Source organism: Falco peregrinus, chromosome 8 (assembly GCF_023634155.1).
Source record: "Falco peregrinus isolate bFalPer1 chromosome 8, bFalPer1.pri, whole genome shotgun sequence".
NCBI classification, from domain to species: Eukaryota; Metazoa; Chordata; class Aves; order Falconiformes; family Falconidae; genus Falco; species Falco peregrinus.
The window spans coordinates 44,415,579-44,431,796 of record NC_073728.1 but is presented as its reverse complement, the minus strand read 5'-3'; the positions used below and the strand labels follow the sequence as shown (position 1 = coordinate 44,431,796).

The window sequence follows — 16,218 nt, the reverse complement described above, 5'->3', positions numbered from 1 at the left end:
TACAGATGGGTCAATCAGGATAAATTTTAGGGAGCACAGACAGTTTTCAGCTTTCTTATTTTTGTTGACTGCTCCCTCTTGTCTGCTTTTCTTCTACCCTTATTTACTGGGTTGTTGCAACTCTGAGACACGTTTAATGGTGTAAGTTACTGTCAGTCATCTTGCTTTGAAAACCTGCTATAGGGACTAGGTATGCACTAACCTTTACATGAAAAACGTAGGAATTCCAGAATGAGACTGTATTTCTGCACATTAGGTATGTGCTTTAGTGATGAATCATTTGTCTGCTTAAAGTGAGCATATGATTGAATTTTAACAGTGAAGGTTACAATTTGAAAAGGATAACAAATAACCTTCATAATTCATACTCGCAATGCATACAGACTAATTCATAAAAATATTTTCTAACTTAACACAGTTCAGAGAAGATGCTTACACTGTTCAACTGCCAGAAGGCTTCTTTGTGCAAGACACCAACCTGTTTGGGTTTGGGAACACTTGTTTCCCCCCATTACTGTTTTGTTATTAGACTGTTGCAGTTAAACAGGACTGAATATTTTTCATATAGAATGTGGCATTCCTGAGAGTGGATCGATAACTTGGTATTACTTTTCAGCTGTGAATAGCAGAGTGCCCAGTGGCTCCACCAGCTCCTCGCACGCTACTGAATCCCCTACGTCTGAGCCTTGTTCACAGGCATCATGCAATGTGCCCTCGCAGTCAGTGCTCCCTATGTATCCTTCAGTTGACATCGATGCACATGTGAGTAATTGCAATTGGTTTTGAGTGGATTTGCTTTCTGATAAGTTCTGAAAGGAAAAAAAAATCTAGTATGGTATTAAAAAGTTATCTTAAAGTATTTTTCTTTTCTGAATATCTACTTCTTTTTCTTCCCAACTGTGAAGACTGAAAGTAATCATGACACTGCTCTGACCCTTGCCTGTGCGGGAGGTCACGAAGAACTTGTATCTGTACTGATAGCCCGTGGTGCCAATATTGAACACAGAGATAAGAAAGGTAAGCTAAAACAGTTTGACCATGAACTACAATTTGAAACAGTAAATTTCAAATTGGGATTTGGGATTCTTTGCTCCAGAGAATTATCACAGCATGCAAAAATGTAGAATTGCATTCCTGTGCTTCATGTAGAAATGTTGGCTATATATAGCCAGGGACATTACCTGCCTTTCTATGTGTATTTTTGAAAGGAGCTGCGTCTGAGTGGTATCTTAAGCAGATATGTGAGATGTGAAATGCTTTTGTCTTTATGATCCACCTTCTACAAAAGACCTTAGATACTAGGTAGAGCAGCTAATGGGGGTAAATAGCAAATCTTGGCTGACAAAGCTAACAGGGAGTAGTTGTCAGGTTGTGTATCCTATTGTCACCAATAACTGAGTTCAGCAAAATTCAAATCTTGTAGAGCTGAGAGAAAAAAAACAACCCACATTGCCACTGTCCTTGGAGCTCACATTGACTACTGGAAATAAGCAGCAGGCACAGTGCAGATGTGTTCACTTGTTGGAGCTTTATTAAACAGGAATTAAGTGGAAAGCTGCAACTTCTCTAAAGAGATGAGTTGTTCAGAACTTGATCCAAACTGATGAGTGCAAGTACTGTTTAGATTTCCTTTGAAGAGTCTTTGGCTATATTTGGCTGGAATAAGATGTGTCAGGGTCAGAAGAGTAAGCTATAGGAAAGGGTCGGAGATTGTGGCCTATACCAGGAAGCTCCCAGTCTGGGGAAGATGTCTGCTCAATAGATGTCATTGTGCATTAACCATTTTGTGTATTTCTGCAGCTTTAAAACTTTTGAGATTCTCAAGGCTGCTTTTAACATGATCTCTTGTTACTAGGTTTTACACCTTTGATTCTGGCTGCAACTGCTGGACATGTTGGTGTAGTGGAAATTCTTCTAGACAAAGGTGGGGATATAGAAGCACAGTCTGAGCGTACAAAGGATACTCCGCTCTCATTGGCATGCTCTGGTGGACGCCAAGAGGTATAGACATACTTGTCCTCAGTGGGTTTGAATTTGCTTTGTAGGCAGTTTTTTGTACAGTGGCGGTGGTTTTTTGGAGGGGTTTTTTTTTCGATGGTATAATAGATCATCTTTTTTCTGGAAGTTTTTTTAACCTGTATAGGTGTAGCTGTTTCAGGTATTTCTTTTCTTGCAAGAGGAAAGGGGATTTATTCTTTTCTCCCTTGGGTATTCCAGTTTTGTTAGCTAATGTTTGTAAGTTGTGGTCATTCTTCTGTTGATGTATCCTTGCGAGATAAGTACTTTTGTGAGGGAGGTAGAGATGTTTAATGAATAACTGTATTTACTGCACACTTCCCTTACGCTTTCCCCTACTCTCAAAACTAAAACAGCTGGTGCAGGCACACAAGGACAGAAACTGGAATTTTGTTGCCAGTACATGGTTTTAGTGGTAATGTGCAGAGCTGATAAGTGCAGACGCAGGATACGTTACACTAGTCTTTTAAGGATGCTTCAGTTTTCTCTGAGCTGGGTTTGTGTGTGGTTTTTTGTGGGGTTTTTCTGTTTTGGTTTTTGTTTGGGTTTTTTGTGGGGTTTTTTTTCTTTTTGGTCCAAATAGGATTTGTTAAATCCTTCCTATGTTAGTCATGGGCATACTAGCTTAGAAGATGGCATGGAGATGGCAAAGGGCTCTGTGCCAGATACGGGAGTGGTAAATTTGGGAACTTCTAAAGCTTAAAACAATTGGCCAAAACTCAGAGTTTCCACTTTGACTTCTGAATTGCAGATCTTTAACTGTGAAAGTGCTGCTCACACATAAAAGGAGACGTCAGTTTGGCCTGTGGTAGCATTGCTTATTGAACTACTTAAGTCTTTTGTTCTTCCTCTTTATATTTTTTTCCTTATGCCAGAATCTGCCTCTTCTGTTTCTGGCTTAGCAGCTGGCAACCTTTTTTTCTAGCTTATTTGAAAATCACCTAGCCTCTGTTAGTAATAAAATGAGGTCCACTAAGGTGCAGTACATCACCAGAAGTATTTCAGATTTCCCCCCTTTTGTCTTAAACAGCTTCTGATAGAGAAGTGCTTCCTGACACTTGTTCCATTACCATGTGTTTTATTGGAAAGATGGTCAGACTTGGCTCAGGTGTCATTTGAATTAAAGTTCTGGGAGTTTTTGAAAGAGAGGCTCAAACAGTGTGAGACATTATGGGAGTGGGATAGATCCCTTGTTTGCAGACTTCAAGAAGAGCTTCACTTTACGGCCTTGCATCTTTGATTAGGTAAAATAATCTTTCTGGAAGACAAGTGTTGCACTGCTGCAACCCACAGAGATTACCTGATGTATTCATAAGTTGCTAAGTCTGTACAGCACATACGTAAAAGTAAAACAAAAGAGAGGTTTTCCTGTAGAATCTTACCTATTGACAATGGAAACTGATAGCATACTTGGAAGGTTTGAAGATGTGATAACATCCTTTCACTTCCTGAGTAATCAGCAAAGCCACAGTATCTTTTAATGTGCATGCTTGTCTTTTCAGGTTGTTGATTTGCTGTTGGCCCGAGGAGCAAATAAAGAACATAGGAATGTGTCTGATTATACGCCATTAAGCCTTGCTGCGTCTGGTGGCTACGTTAATATCATCAAGATTCTTCTCAATGCGGGGGCAGAAATTAATTCAAGGTAATGTACTATGTACACCAGATGAACTGCAGTATAGCACAGACACTCCGTTGTTGGCTATGTACTGAGGCATAGGCTGGAATCTTGAGTGCTTTCAGACCTCCTTGCAGCCATTCTACACTGATATTATCCTTCATGTTATCTTAGTGCTTTTAAATTGCTTTTAACTGTCAAAAATTTCATCTGCCTTATACCTAAATCTTAAGGGATTATTACAGTTTGGAAACTTATTCTTTCCCTTTTCCACCATTCTGGGATCTAGAAGTCAAACTGTTTCCAGTAGAACCAGGTAAAGGAATGACGCAAAGCACTTGGGCCAGCTCTGTGTTTGCTTGAAGATGTCTTTTTCAGTAAGAGGAACAAATTTACACAGCTATGTCCCTTAAGCCTTCATTCATTTTAAGAAAAATTACATATATTCTATCACTTTGAGCAAGTTAGAAATGCAGCTGTGCTAGAAGCATGTGTTTTTATGAACTGATCAGATGCAGCCTTCATTTTTAGTATATGTAGTTTAAGGCTGATGTGTGCCTCAGCCATCTGAATGTCTAAAAGCTGAAATGTATTTTCCTTTATAAATTACAATTGTCTATTGCATGTAGTTACTTAAATGATTTCTCCAAATCAGTTAAAAAATGCTAGTATTTTAGGTCAATGTCTATATTTGTGTATGTTATATGTTTCTTTCTGGCTTACAAAAAACATTTTGTTCCTCTTAGACACACTTACTTCCCAGAGCATTCCTCTGGTTCTGGGAACTGCAGTTTGTTTCTTTCCCTTTAGGACTGGTAGTAAGCTAGGTATTTCTCCTCTGATGCTGGCTGCTATGAATGGCCATGTACCAGCAGTGAAATTGTTGCTTGATATGGGCTCTGATATTAATGCCCAAATTGAGACCAACCGGAATACAGCCCTCACCCTGGCCTGTTTCCAAGGCCGAGCAGAGGTGGTCAGTCTACTTCTGGACAGGAAGGCCAATGTCGAGCACAGGGCGAAGGTAAGTGTGTGAATCACCTTTCCTTATGATTTATTCCTAACAGGTGATTTCTCCAAGTCATCAAGTTTCTTCAGATTTCCCTGTTACTTTGAGCTGTCTTGGCTCAGAGGATTTACTGCATCAGAGGACTTATTAAATGCTCTGAAATAAGTTTTTTTTTCTTTTTTCTTTTTTTTTTTTTTTTTAAATAGAAACATCGATGATGAATTTTCTGCATTAGGGAAAAGCTGACTGGCCCTTCTGAGTTCATAATGAAACTTAGATTGACTTGTTCTGTAGTACTAAGAAACTTTTCAAGTTTAAGTTTGACATGATACTTGTTAACAGAACAGATGGTTATACATATTTTTACATATCAGTAAAGTCTAGGCAGGAGAGAATATTGCTGCTTCTGGTGATTCTCATATAGAACAGAGGTCTTGTCTACAACAGAAGTAGTGCAATCAAACTTTGTAAAACTTTTACATTACTGTAGAACCTGTGGCTTCAGTACTGTGACTTTCTGTGCCTCTGAAATGCTCTACAGGTCCCATCCTTTGGTACTCTGGGACGCCTTTGTGTCTCCTGCCATAAAGCAAGCTTTAAGCTTGTGTACACAGCCAGACTGATTTCCCCAGCACAAAGGAATTTTTGGTAACCCCTAAAGCTGCTGAAATAATGGCTGTGTCTGTCCTACCCCGCCTGCTTCTGGAATGACTGTGGCTGGAGAAAAGGGGATATGGATAAAAGCCAGCTCTCAAATGGTCAGTTTGGCATGTTAGCAGCTGGTATAAGTTTATTTAATAGTCTAGCCTGGCAACCAAGTTGGGCACAGATCAGTCTCAACGCTAAGGGAGGCTAGAGAAAAGCAATAAAGCTAGTTTCTGAGCATTTTCTTAGAAACACCTGTGTTTTCATTTGTTCTGTTTAGAACGTTGATCTGTTCTAATCTGTGTTTTACAGAATCTCTGTTGTAAACTTTTGTTTTTGCTGTTGAGACAGGTTATCTGGTGGTACTTAGTCAATTGTATAAATCAAAGCCCGAGAGTATTCGTTCTTTTTGCGGTTTTTTTGTTTTGTTTGGGTCTTTTTTGAGAGAGAAAATGCTTGAAGGTTAGGCTTCTAAACTAAGTATAAGCAGCTAAATAAAAAAATCTGATTTCCCAGTGTAGAAATCATTTGTGTCTTAGCCAAAGTATGTTGTACAAATTTCACACTGTGTAACTTATTCTCCTTGCACAGACTGGTCTCACACCTCTGATGGAAGCAGCTTCAGGAGGATATGCAGAGGTTGGAAGGGTTCTTCTTGATAAAGGAGCAGATGTTAATGCTCCGCCTGTGCCTTCCTCAAGAGATACAGCTTTAACAATTGCAGCAGATAAGGGTCACTACAAGTTCTGTGAGCTCCTGATTAATCGGTAAATTATTCCTTGTCATTAGCAGCACATTGGTTTTGTAGCTGTATTCTTCTGTGGCAAGAGTGCCCTTGTTTACATCGCCTCTTGCATCTGATAGTAAAGGGAATGGGAAGCTGCAGAAGTAGGATGTGGTATCTGTTCCCTACTCTCCACTGTTATCTTGGTGTATCCTGCTACTTCAGTGTTAATTAAATGAAGCAGGCAGCTGGGACCAGAGGTAGGCAAACACTGTCTGGCTTCACAGCTCTGTTGGCTGTGTATTGATCCACAATTCCCATATGAGCATTTCCCAGCTGTCACTTGGGAGGCAAAGTCTGAAAGTAACTCTTGAGCTCTTCAAGCATAACCGTGTGCACTGCTGAAATCTGAAGGGGCTTCTTTGTCCTGGGGGGAGCCACCACATTAATGATGATTTAAAGGACCCGTGGTTGCTATTTGCATTGCTGTGGTGCAGTAGGCTACATGAAGTGAGTGTTTGTTACTGTGAGGTGGTTTGAATAATTCCTGTGTTGCTACATTGCAACTTAAAACAGCAGATTTCAGGGACAGAATTTTTCTATCTAGTCACTGTAATTAAAGTTATATATAGAGTTTTACTCTGATCTTTCACGGCCTTACTTCCTGACTTCCACCTTTATTCATACCTTGTTTCACTTGATTACACTTGTACTTTATTAGAGGAGCACATATTGATGTTCGTAACAAGAAAGGAAACACACCTCTGTGGTTGGCAGCTAATGGTGGTCACTATGATGTGGTTCAGTTGCTTGTGCAAGCAGGAGCAGATGTGGATGCTGCAGATAATCGGAAAATTACACCTCTTATGTCAGCGTTTCGCAAGGTAGGAGACCAACAATGTTATGTTTCAATGCTAAATGTTTTCAAAAGAAGAATTTCTCATTTGGTCTTAAATCAGAATGCTTGGTTTTGGAAAACTCATATATTTAACACAGCAAAATTACTATTTTGGTAAAATGCCTGCTTTAAAGTAATCATGATCTGTGTACTTCACACAGATCTAATTTTTGAAAGGTGAAAAACTTTGCTCCATAAACCGTGTTAACATTATTATTTCCAGTTATACACTGTCCAAAAACTTGCACTGTTTGATATTTTACTGTTTCAAGATTACCATTGTCCCCTCTAAATTTCTGCAGATCAACTGCTTGTTTCAGTCCTGCTTTTGAGATGAGCAAAATACCAGTCTGTAATAAGCTGTCCTGATTCCTTTGTGCTTCTCCTGTTCTGTTCCTTATTTGTTCTTGAGTGGGACACTTTGTGTAGTTGGCTCTTTTGTCACCACCTTTTCTTCTTGGCAGGAAGAACATTGTTTCTTCAGTTATGTTGTTGAACACAAGGAGCATAGCTATATAGCTGAGGAGTTTATTAACTGTAGCTGCCTGGCCTTTAACAAAATACCAACTTGAGTGTACAGCTTTCTTGACAAACAGCAATACTGAGCTCCACTGCTGTCCCTCCACTGCTTTCAAATAACTTCAGATGCAACAGTTGGGTACTTCTCTGTGGTTACACAGTATACCCCATCAATGATTGGATCCAGCAGCAAAGGAATGTGTTTGCTAGGATAATATTCAGGTGGCCCAGTTCCCTGATTAGATTTGCCTTGTAACTGAACAATCTAAGTTAGCTCTGTGTTGTGAGTAGCAAGAGTGGGCTGGGGTGACAGGTGGGGTCTAAAGAGGGTCATCTGGCCTGTTATTAAAAACATGAACAGCTGCCTCTGCCCTTGGGCCTGTTTTGGTCCATGTATTTTAAAATAAATTTACTTGTGTGAGAGCTTGTCTTTGCCACCGTGATGTAGAAGAGCAGATGTGCTGGCAACACTGAGCAAACAGTAATTACCTTTCTTCCCAAACAGCAGCTTACCAGGAATGTTCTTGCTTATTTTTAGTCTTTTGCACTGGACTAGGAGATATCAAACTTGTATTTTCATGATGAATGTTGAAAATTGTATACAAGAGATCAGAATTTTCTTTCCTATTCTAGGGGCATGTGAAAGTAGTTCAGTTCCTGGTGAAAGAAGTTAACCAGTTTCCTTCAGATATTGAATGCATGCGATACATAGCGACAATAACTGACAAGGTGAGTTCAACTTCAGGAAAAGACCCTATTCATTATTTTCAGCAAATATATGCATGAGGAATTCTTAAGTATGCAAAATCTGAATGTACATGTTCTCACATGCATTTGATTCAGAGGTTTATGTACGTCTCCTTTTTAATACAGAATAAAAAAAAAAAGTAATCAGCATTCAGAGTCCTGTTCTGTTGAAGTAGTCTGTATGTCTACAAATACAGGGAAGCTAATCTCACATTTGTAGAGCAAGCCTTACTCGTCAATTTTAATTTATTATGGAGGTAGTAAGACAAGTTTGCATTCCAGGACCTGTTGAAAAAGTGTCACCAGTGTGTGGAGACAATTGTGAAAGCTAAAGACCAGCAGGCAGCAGAAGCAAATAAGAATGCAACTATATTGCTGAAGGAGCTAGACCTGGAAAAAGTGAGTAGAGAGTTGCTGTTGTGTAGCATAGCTGTTTGAACTATATATTAATCTATAGGCTGTGTTTCCTGTTGATGCTTCTTGGGGCAGTAGTTCTTCATGCTGTGATTGTATGTGCTTTCTTTCCTCTAATACACAAAAAGTGAAGCATACACTGAGGGTGGCAAATTAGAACTGCCTTCTGCTTCAGCCACTCTGTTGTCCCTTTCAGTAAAGCTTGGACTTGTCAATAGTTAACTGTAGGTAGTAGCTCTCTTGCATTACTTCAGCAAGTTACATTCATGACAGGTGATGTGTGAGTAATGTTGGTCTTCAGTCTTGGTGGTGTGATACATGGTATATTATAAGTTGTGTAAGATGTGTTGTTCATGAGCATTTTATGGACTTAAGCTGCCCGATGAGCTATATGGAGTTGAGCAGAGAGTGGAGAAAATCAACTTCTCCTTCACCAAGGGTACTGTGAAGTGTCCTGGAGTAATGCAGATGCTTCTTCAGCATTCTTTAGCGGGCTCTTTTAATGGAGGCTTTTACAGTTTTTGGCAAACAAGCTCCATATTATTAGTTCATTACATTTTCCAGATGGCTGACTTGTTAAACACCTATAACTTGCTGTGCAAAGCTACAGTATTGCATAGTTGACTTGGCTGATTCCATATATATAAAAAAAAAGCGGTTAAAATTATAGCAGTTTTTTCTGTAAAATACTCTGGGAGATCTTTTTGAGATCTTTGTGAACATTGCTGCAAAGAATGTTAATGAAGTTATTCAGTATTTTTTGGGAAAGGACTGAAGTGATCAGAGATTTGCTGGTTATCCAGTAAAATTATACTTTTTATAGTACCTCTGGTTTTGTTGTTACTTTGTTGTCATTCCTTAGAAGTTTTGGGACTAACTAGCCATGTTGTTCCATAAGGTATTCCCAGTTTCTGCATAATGATTCAGTATATGGCAAAATTCTAGTTCATTGTGCTCTCTCCTTTCTCCCTCCCCTCAGATTTCTAGGGAAGATCTGAATTCTAAGTATATTTCAGTCTGTGTGAAAATGTTTTTAAATATGGATCCTTTTATCCTATACAGTCAAGAGAGGAGAGCAGAAAACAAGCTCTTGCAGCTAAAAGGGAGAAAAGAAAGGAAAAGAGAAAGAAGAAGAAAGAGGAACAAAAAAGAAAACAAGAAGAAGATGAAGAAAACAAGCCTAAAGAAACTCTGGAACTTCAAGAAGATGATGATGAAGAAGAAAATGATGATGAAGGTAAAGAAAAAGTGTTTCTGTGAACAATGTAGTTGTGGGGATGCCTTTCATTAATCATCTAGGTAAGGGAATCTGTTTAAAAGCTGGCTTCTCTGGTACTGTGACATTGTTGCTTCTGCCCTGGTTCTTCCCTCTGCAGTCAGAGTTCCTGGCAAAACTCCTTTATTCACTTTCTCTCTGCCCCTTTGTCTTTTGTTCACCCCTCCCACCTCCACTCCACCCTACTTTGTTCCTAAAAGTCTTTTGCTCTTGGAGGATTTACAGCTGAATGTGGTGCAAATAGTCTGACAGCTCAACAAGGAGCATAATTTCAGCTGTAGTGTCTTCAGTCAGAGCACTGATTTCTGTATATTGTGGCTTTTGACAATATATCAACGGCTTTTCTTTCAGTGGATCAAGAAGTTCCTATAGAGCCTCCTAGTGCAACTACTACGACTACAATTGGAATTTCTGCAACTTCAACTACTTTCACAAATGCCTTTGGGAAGAAGAGAGCTAATGTGGTGACTACCCCCAGCACAAATAGAAAAAATAAGAAAAATAAAACAAAAGAGACTCCTCAGAACATGCAGATAATTTTACCAGATCAGCATATATCTCTAGCACAGCAAAAAGCAGATAAAAATAAAATAAATGGAGAGCCAAGAGGTGGTGGTGCAAGTGGGAATAGTGATTCAGATAACTTGGATAGCACAGATTGCAATAGCGAAAGTAGCAGTGGAGGGAAAAGCCAAGAGTTGAACTTCACAATGGATACAAATTCGTCTGAGCGGCGCTATGCCTCATTACTTATCCCCTCTCAGGAAGAAAAAACGAGCAGCTCTGCTTCAAAAACACCAACAAGGTGAGACTGCCATATTGCTTCCCTGTTGTTTCACAGAGTTTTACCTATGCCAATGTAAAATTTGTAGCTTAAGCTATACACCAACTGGTACATTCCCAAAGTCTTGAGAAACTGAGTTTGCTTTATTTGTCAAAATTGTTGTATGCAACCTCTTTGAAATGGTGAAGGTAAGATTATTTTTTTTTAACGGGCTAGCTAGTTTTTAATACTACTTCAGCAAAGGAGCCAGTTACCTCTCTGTGCTATTTAAGCATCCATGTTGCATTGTCAACTTTATTAGAATAGATTTGAAAGTGAATATGCTGGGAATTGAAAAAGGAAATGCCAGCTTTACTTATAATCAATTTACAGAAGTGGTTTCATTACCTTTTGATTGTTTTATGGTTTCATCATTAACTCAGTTGAATTGCAATTTCTTTGTTTTAAGGAGGGAAGAAGTTGATGACTCTGAGCATTTCACCTGCCAGGTTGATGGCCAGTTTGATTTAACTTTGTCAAGCCAGAGGTGAGAGTCACAAGAACTTGGTGAATGTACAGGGACTATATGGATGGTTTGGAAGATAAAATATAATCGTAATCATAAAAATGAGCCTTTTTATAACACCAGTTTCTAGATAGGTCATTGGTCTGAATCAAAAAGCTTAGATCCTGTCTGGATCTGTAGTAGTCTTTGATTATTTTTATGTATAAGCAGTGTGAGTCTGATCCTCCATAGTTTTCTTTTTTCTTTTCCTGCATTAAGGGAGGGGAGAGGGTATGGGGGTTGATCTACAGGACAACTGGCTGGCTGAGAACCCAGCTTCAATAAGAACGCAAACACTACAGGATCAAAAAGAGCAGCAGGTGTTAGGACTGTTGCCAGATTGATTGAGGCACTTGCCTGAGAGCACGAAGGGAGTTGGGGTTTTCTTTTTTTCTTTTCTTTTTTTCCCCTAGTTTAAAATTAGGGGCAGAATGAGTGGATTTGTCAGCCCTTGTGTTTGGGGGGGTGTATGTTTTGGATTACCTTTAGGAATGTTAGAAACTGGATTTTGTCTACGTACTGGTTTATGAACACAAACCTTTTGTCCAAGGTCTCCTAAAAAACCCTTGAAATCTTGTGCAGTTCACTACAGCAGGAGTAACTAAATGCATACTTCTAACTCCTTGTTGGAAGTGGTGCTTCTGTTAAAGTACACCTAGGAAGCAAGACAGTATGTAAATATCAAAATGGGGCTAGTGTATTTTATTAACTTCTGCAGGTGCTCTTTGGCTTTTGCACTAGGCAGACTTTGTCTGAAAATAATTTCTAAATTTGTTCTTCCTGAATTCCTCTTCTCTGTAGTCATAGACATGCCAATGCCAAGGCTACTGTAACTGAAATATAAACTCAGACTTCATAACAACACTTCTCTGAAAACATACCTAGAGATTTTCAAAGCAGAAAAAAGCTTTTAAAGTCTACCCAGGAATCACTGTTCCACAATGTACTTCATTCTTTTCTTTCGTATGCATTTTCTTGTTCTCTTTGGTTCAATCTTAACAGTTACCTGAGAACAAGTAAAGTTCTACGGAGAACTTTCAAATGCCTTGGGCAGATGTACTATCAGAGAGCTAGAAATTACTAAGGTAAAGAGAGAAGACACTGCTATTTTAAAAGGCATATTGTCTAAACATTGCTTTTCATATAATCAGTATGCTTGGGTTACTTAAATGTGGATAGATCTCTGAAGTTTGTATATAGTATAAACAAACAATTTGCCTGCAAGAAGACACAGTGAATGTAAAATATGGTAAAGAATGAAGAATAAAATGGATAAATAAAAATTTGCATGTAGTAAAGAGGAGGAGTGATGCTTAGCAGGATAGCTGAAGCATGAGGTCCTTTGTAAATTTTCCAGCTATGCCTTGCTAGTATAACGTAAGGCTAGTTTTTCAATAACTTTTGAATGTTGCTGAGTATGTTTCAGTGCTGCTGATAAACTTGTGGGCTCCCAGTGCTGCTTTTTTTCACCTCCACATAGGTCAGTTAGCCTAACAAGAGATTGCCTGTTCTCTTTAATTTTTTTTCTCTCTCACCCAAACTTTGTGATGTTTGTACCACTAGAACTGCTGCAGCTGTATTAGTACCGGTAATGATATTTGGGCACCTGCTTCCAAATTTATGTCACTGGGACTTAAATACATAAATGTGTTCAAATACCTGTGCCTCAGTTAACCATGCATAAAATGGGGAGTGAGGTGTAGAAGCAGTTTCCAGGAAATCTGTAACAATAAGACCTGAAAAAGACATTTTCAAGTACTTAGTAATAAAAAGACATTGTTGCTAAAAGTACCATTTATTAAAAAGCTATTTGAAAAGGAGGACATAGTATAGACACATTATCAAGATGTGCCTAAGTGGCTGTGTGCCACCTGTTATAAACTATTTTTTTCTGATGTCCTTAGTGCTTCTGGTATTACTTCACTCAGTTTAGCACTCCGCTTCTTGGAGGAAGGATATAGGCTGTGGATTAGAAGGTAAAAAAATTACCTGTGAAGTCACCCAACAGTTGCTCCAGGTGGAAAATAAGAATGAAAACAGTTCATGCTAGTAGTTTTAAGCTGCAGAAATGTACACTGTAATGCTGTCGTTTTCTTCTGTAAATTATAATCGGCACATTTCTGTTCCCAGACTTGACAGTGAAGGTCATTCAAATTCTTTGTCAACTACTTATAAGCCCGTTTCCCTGCCTCTGACCTCTCCAAATGTAAAGCTGAATCTGACTAGTCCAAAAAGAGGCCAGAAGAGAGAAGAAGGCTGGAAAGAAGTGGTTAGAAGGTAAAGACTTTGATTCTGTGTTTAAAAACTCTGTGAGCTCTTCAGCTTGTAAATTATTCTCAAGGATTAGAATGTCCAACAAGCTTAATTACTTAGTTGTATGATTAATTTATAAAAAATCTATCCCCCTTCCTTACTCTTATAGTGCTGTGAAAAAAAATTGCATCCTAATTTTAGCATCTCCTCGCTAACTTAAGATCAATATGGCATGAACATGTTATTTGACTTAACCTTTGTGTTGTCAAATTTTACCTGTGACTTCAGTGGAGTAAAGGCTGTGGGGATAAGATAAAAGGGGGAGGGAGCAGATGGCAGTGAAAAGCCCCAGCATCCAATGATTGCTTGCATGTGAACTAAAGGCGGGATGGATGTTAGCAGAGGAGAGATGGATGATCTTCAAGGCTAAAACTCATAGTGCTTTGGGTGATGATCTTGGTTGCTGATTCCATGGAAAATGTTGTCGCCTTAAACTGAGTGCTAGAGATTCCGTTAGATTTAAAGGTTTTCAGTGAAGCAGGCTTTCCCTTTGAAAATGTACTGGGTTTTATTATATGGCTCTTAACACACCAGTACTTCCGCTGTAACCTTTATGATGTCTACTACTTGTAACTAGAAGTGATCACCTGGCTTTCCTTTTTTGTTCCCTCTGTCAAAAAGGAATACAGCATAAACATAGAAGTGTCAGAGGCTTCAGGTGCACTTATAATGCCCTCCTGTGTTTGTGTTCTGCAATGGTAGTGACCAAATATGCTTGTTTTAGAGATTTTTAGGCTATGTGCACAGAGCATAATTGTACAAAGAATTTAACGCATTGATTAGTGGAAGCCACAGACTGTTCTTAATAAAGGTTAAAAAGGCAATTTAATCTGAAAATGTAATTTAGAGTTGGTTTGGTCTCTGCCTTTTATTGTATTCACAAATGGGGTTCTCCTCTGTGACATAGCCTTGCTGAATGTATGATTGCAGGCTGCCCACCACTTGGTGAGTCATGCAGGCATGAAACCATTAAACAGGCAGCAGAATTTTCCAGGGCTGCACACAGACCCCACCATTGGCCCTGGAGCTGCTCCGTCTCTCCTCCTGGGTCTCTTGAGTCTCATAGGCTCAACTCAGCTGCTTGGTTGGGTATTGTCTGCTCTTCTGCTGGAGGTGGTAGGGTTCTAGAGATGTCATCCAAACTCCAACCTTTCCTCATCCCTGAGGAGTCAGGCCTTACATTATAAAGAACGTGACCACAAAGCATGCAGTCCAGTGCAGCACTGGTGTTTGCTGTGCCCTGACTGATTGAATCATTTATCCTACCAGAGAGCTTTTTGGTGACTTTAGATGCATATGCAAAATGCCCGGGAGCTGCATGTCTTCCTCTTTTAAAAGTCTCTCTTGGTCTCAACAACAGTTCTCCTTCCCTCTCCCCTGAGTAACCCCCTGGCTGGAAGGGATGTCTATCAAGGTAGTAACCAATGAAAACATCCCTTCTGCCCTTGACAGGCAAGTAGGCAGAGTTTTGAAAGACCCTCCCCCTAGCAACACTCTGCAGCCAACACCAATTGAGCAATTTCAGCTGCAGAGAGGAGGGCGCTGCTGTTCGGGAGCAAAAAGGTACTGTTTTGAGCACTTCTCAAGGTAAAAACCATCGAGCTTGATGGGTAGGGAGGGAAACAGCAGTGGGTGATGGTGGTGGATGGGAGCCTGGGCACTGGGGTGACCTCTCCTGTAGGAGGAATGTCTCCATGGGTGGTGGCATGGAGCTTCTAGTGGGCTGAGGTAGAAGCAGACCAAGGTACAGTTAGGAGCTCTGTGAGTAATGTGGGCATACCTTGAAAGTTAGGTGATGATGGAAGCTCTGGTTTGGGGAGGGAGTGACTGGGATGTCTAGCTTGAGAGAGGAGCCTTGGAGGTGGGAGTGGGGGAAGAAAGCCCAAAGCATTGAAACAGCCTTGAAAGAGACCTGAGTGCATGCTCTGAGGACCTGATTTTTGGGAATGGGGAGGGTTGTAGAATGCTCTTCTGCAGTAGTGGGGGAAAGAAAAAACACCTTGACAAGATGACGTGATGCTTTAGAACATTTCCATGTATTTAGATGTGTTTGAAGTAAAATGAGGTTCCTTTAAGTCCTATTAAGTGAGAAATAATTTCCTGATGATCAAGTTACTTCCACGTTTCCAAGACTGGAAGGTGAAGGTGGCAGTCTTTTGGGAGGGGGTGGTGGGGTAGTGATCTGTACAAAGTTTGGAGGCACCTGCACTGTGATCACAGTGGTTTCTGAAACACCTTTGAATCCCCACTAATTGTTCAGTGTTGAACTAATGCACATCACTGACGAGCTCGAAAGTGGTATATGGGCTTGAGAGGTCCGGCCTTTAAAGTCTGGGGACAGTAGTAGCCCAGAGAGACCTTGGCTGGGGTCTGGTTGCAAGCATAGCTCGTGTTCAAAGGCTTCCCAGTACTGTATGCCTGCACTGACCCACCAATACCATGTGAATTAGAAAAATCCTTAATTGACTTATTTTGCTGAACACATGGGTTGCAGTGTTGTGGCCTGACAGTGAGCTTGCTTCTGAAAATCTGTGCTGCCTTCACAGTGGCTTCCGGCAGCTCCTTAAATCAGAGCTGCACAGTTTAACCACCTGCCATCTACCATTGTGTAGCATCACCAATAAACTTTCAGATCTTGAGTTCTGAGAGATGGATACTAAAAGGCTTGTGAATGCAAGTGGTATTACAGAGCTGATCACTGGGAAGATGTT

The 16,218-nt window shown here is 39.9% G+C and overlaps 1 protein-coding gene across 19 annotated transcripts in view; it reads left to right on the top strand.

The window, feature by feature from the left end:
- The window catches only part of ANKHD1 (ankyrin repeat and KH domain containing 1), a 117,087-nt gene that overhangs the window by 84,663 nt on the left and 16,206 nt on the right, over positions 1 to 16,218 (top strand). For 13 of the 19 annotated variants that reach the window (XM_055811361.1, XM_055811351.1, XM_055811355.1 and 10 more), the window contains 14 exons: positions 617 to 762; positions 906 to 1,017; positions 1,856 to 2,001; positions 3,519 to 3,661; positions 4,445 to 4,658; positions 5,880 to 6,055; positions 6,734 to 6,896; positions 8,063 to 8,158; positions 8,459 to 8,575; positions 9,653 to 9,827; positions 10,218 to 10,671; positions 11,099 to 11,176; positions 13,325 to 13,471; positions 14,960 to 15,070. In XM_055811361.1, the coding sequence (XP_055667336.1) occupies positions 617 to 762; positions 906 to 1,017; positions 1,856 to 2,001; positions 3,519 to 3,661; positions 4,445 to 4,658; positions 5,880 to 6,055; positions 6,734 to 6,896; positions 8,063 to 8,158; positions 8,459 to 8,575; positions 9,653 to 9,827; positions 10,218 to 10,671; positions 11,099 to 11,176; positions 13,325 to 13,471; positions 14,960 to 15,070 (2,278 nt within the window). The remainder of the gene's footprint in view (positions 1 to 616; positions 763 to 905; positions 1,018 to 1,855; positions 2,002 to 3,518; positions 3,662 to 4,444; positions 4,659 to 5,879; positions 6,056 to 6,733; positions 6,897 to 8,062; positions 8,159 to 8,458; positions 8,576 to 9,652; positions 9,828 to 10,217; positions 10,672 to 11,098; positions 11,177 to 13,324; positions 13,472 to 14,959; positions 15,071 to 16,218) is intronic. The other 6 variants (XM_055811353.1, XM_055811364.1, XM_055811363.1 and 3 more) reach the window with 1 other exon arrangement.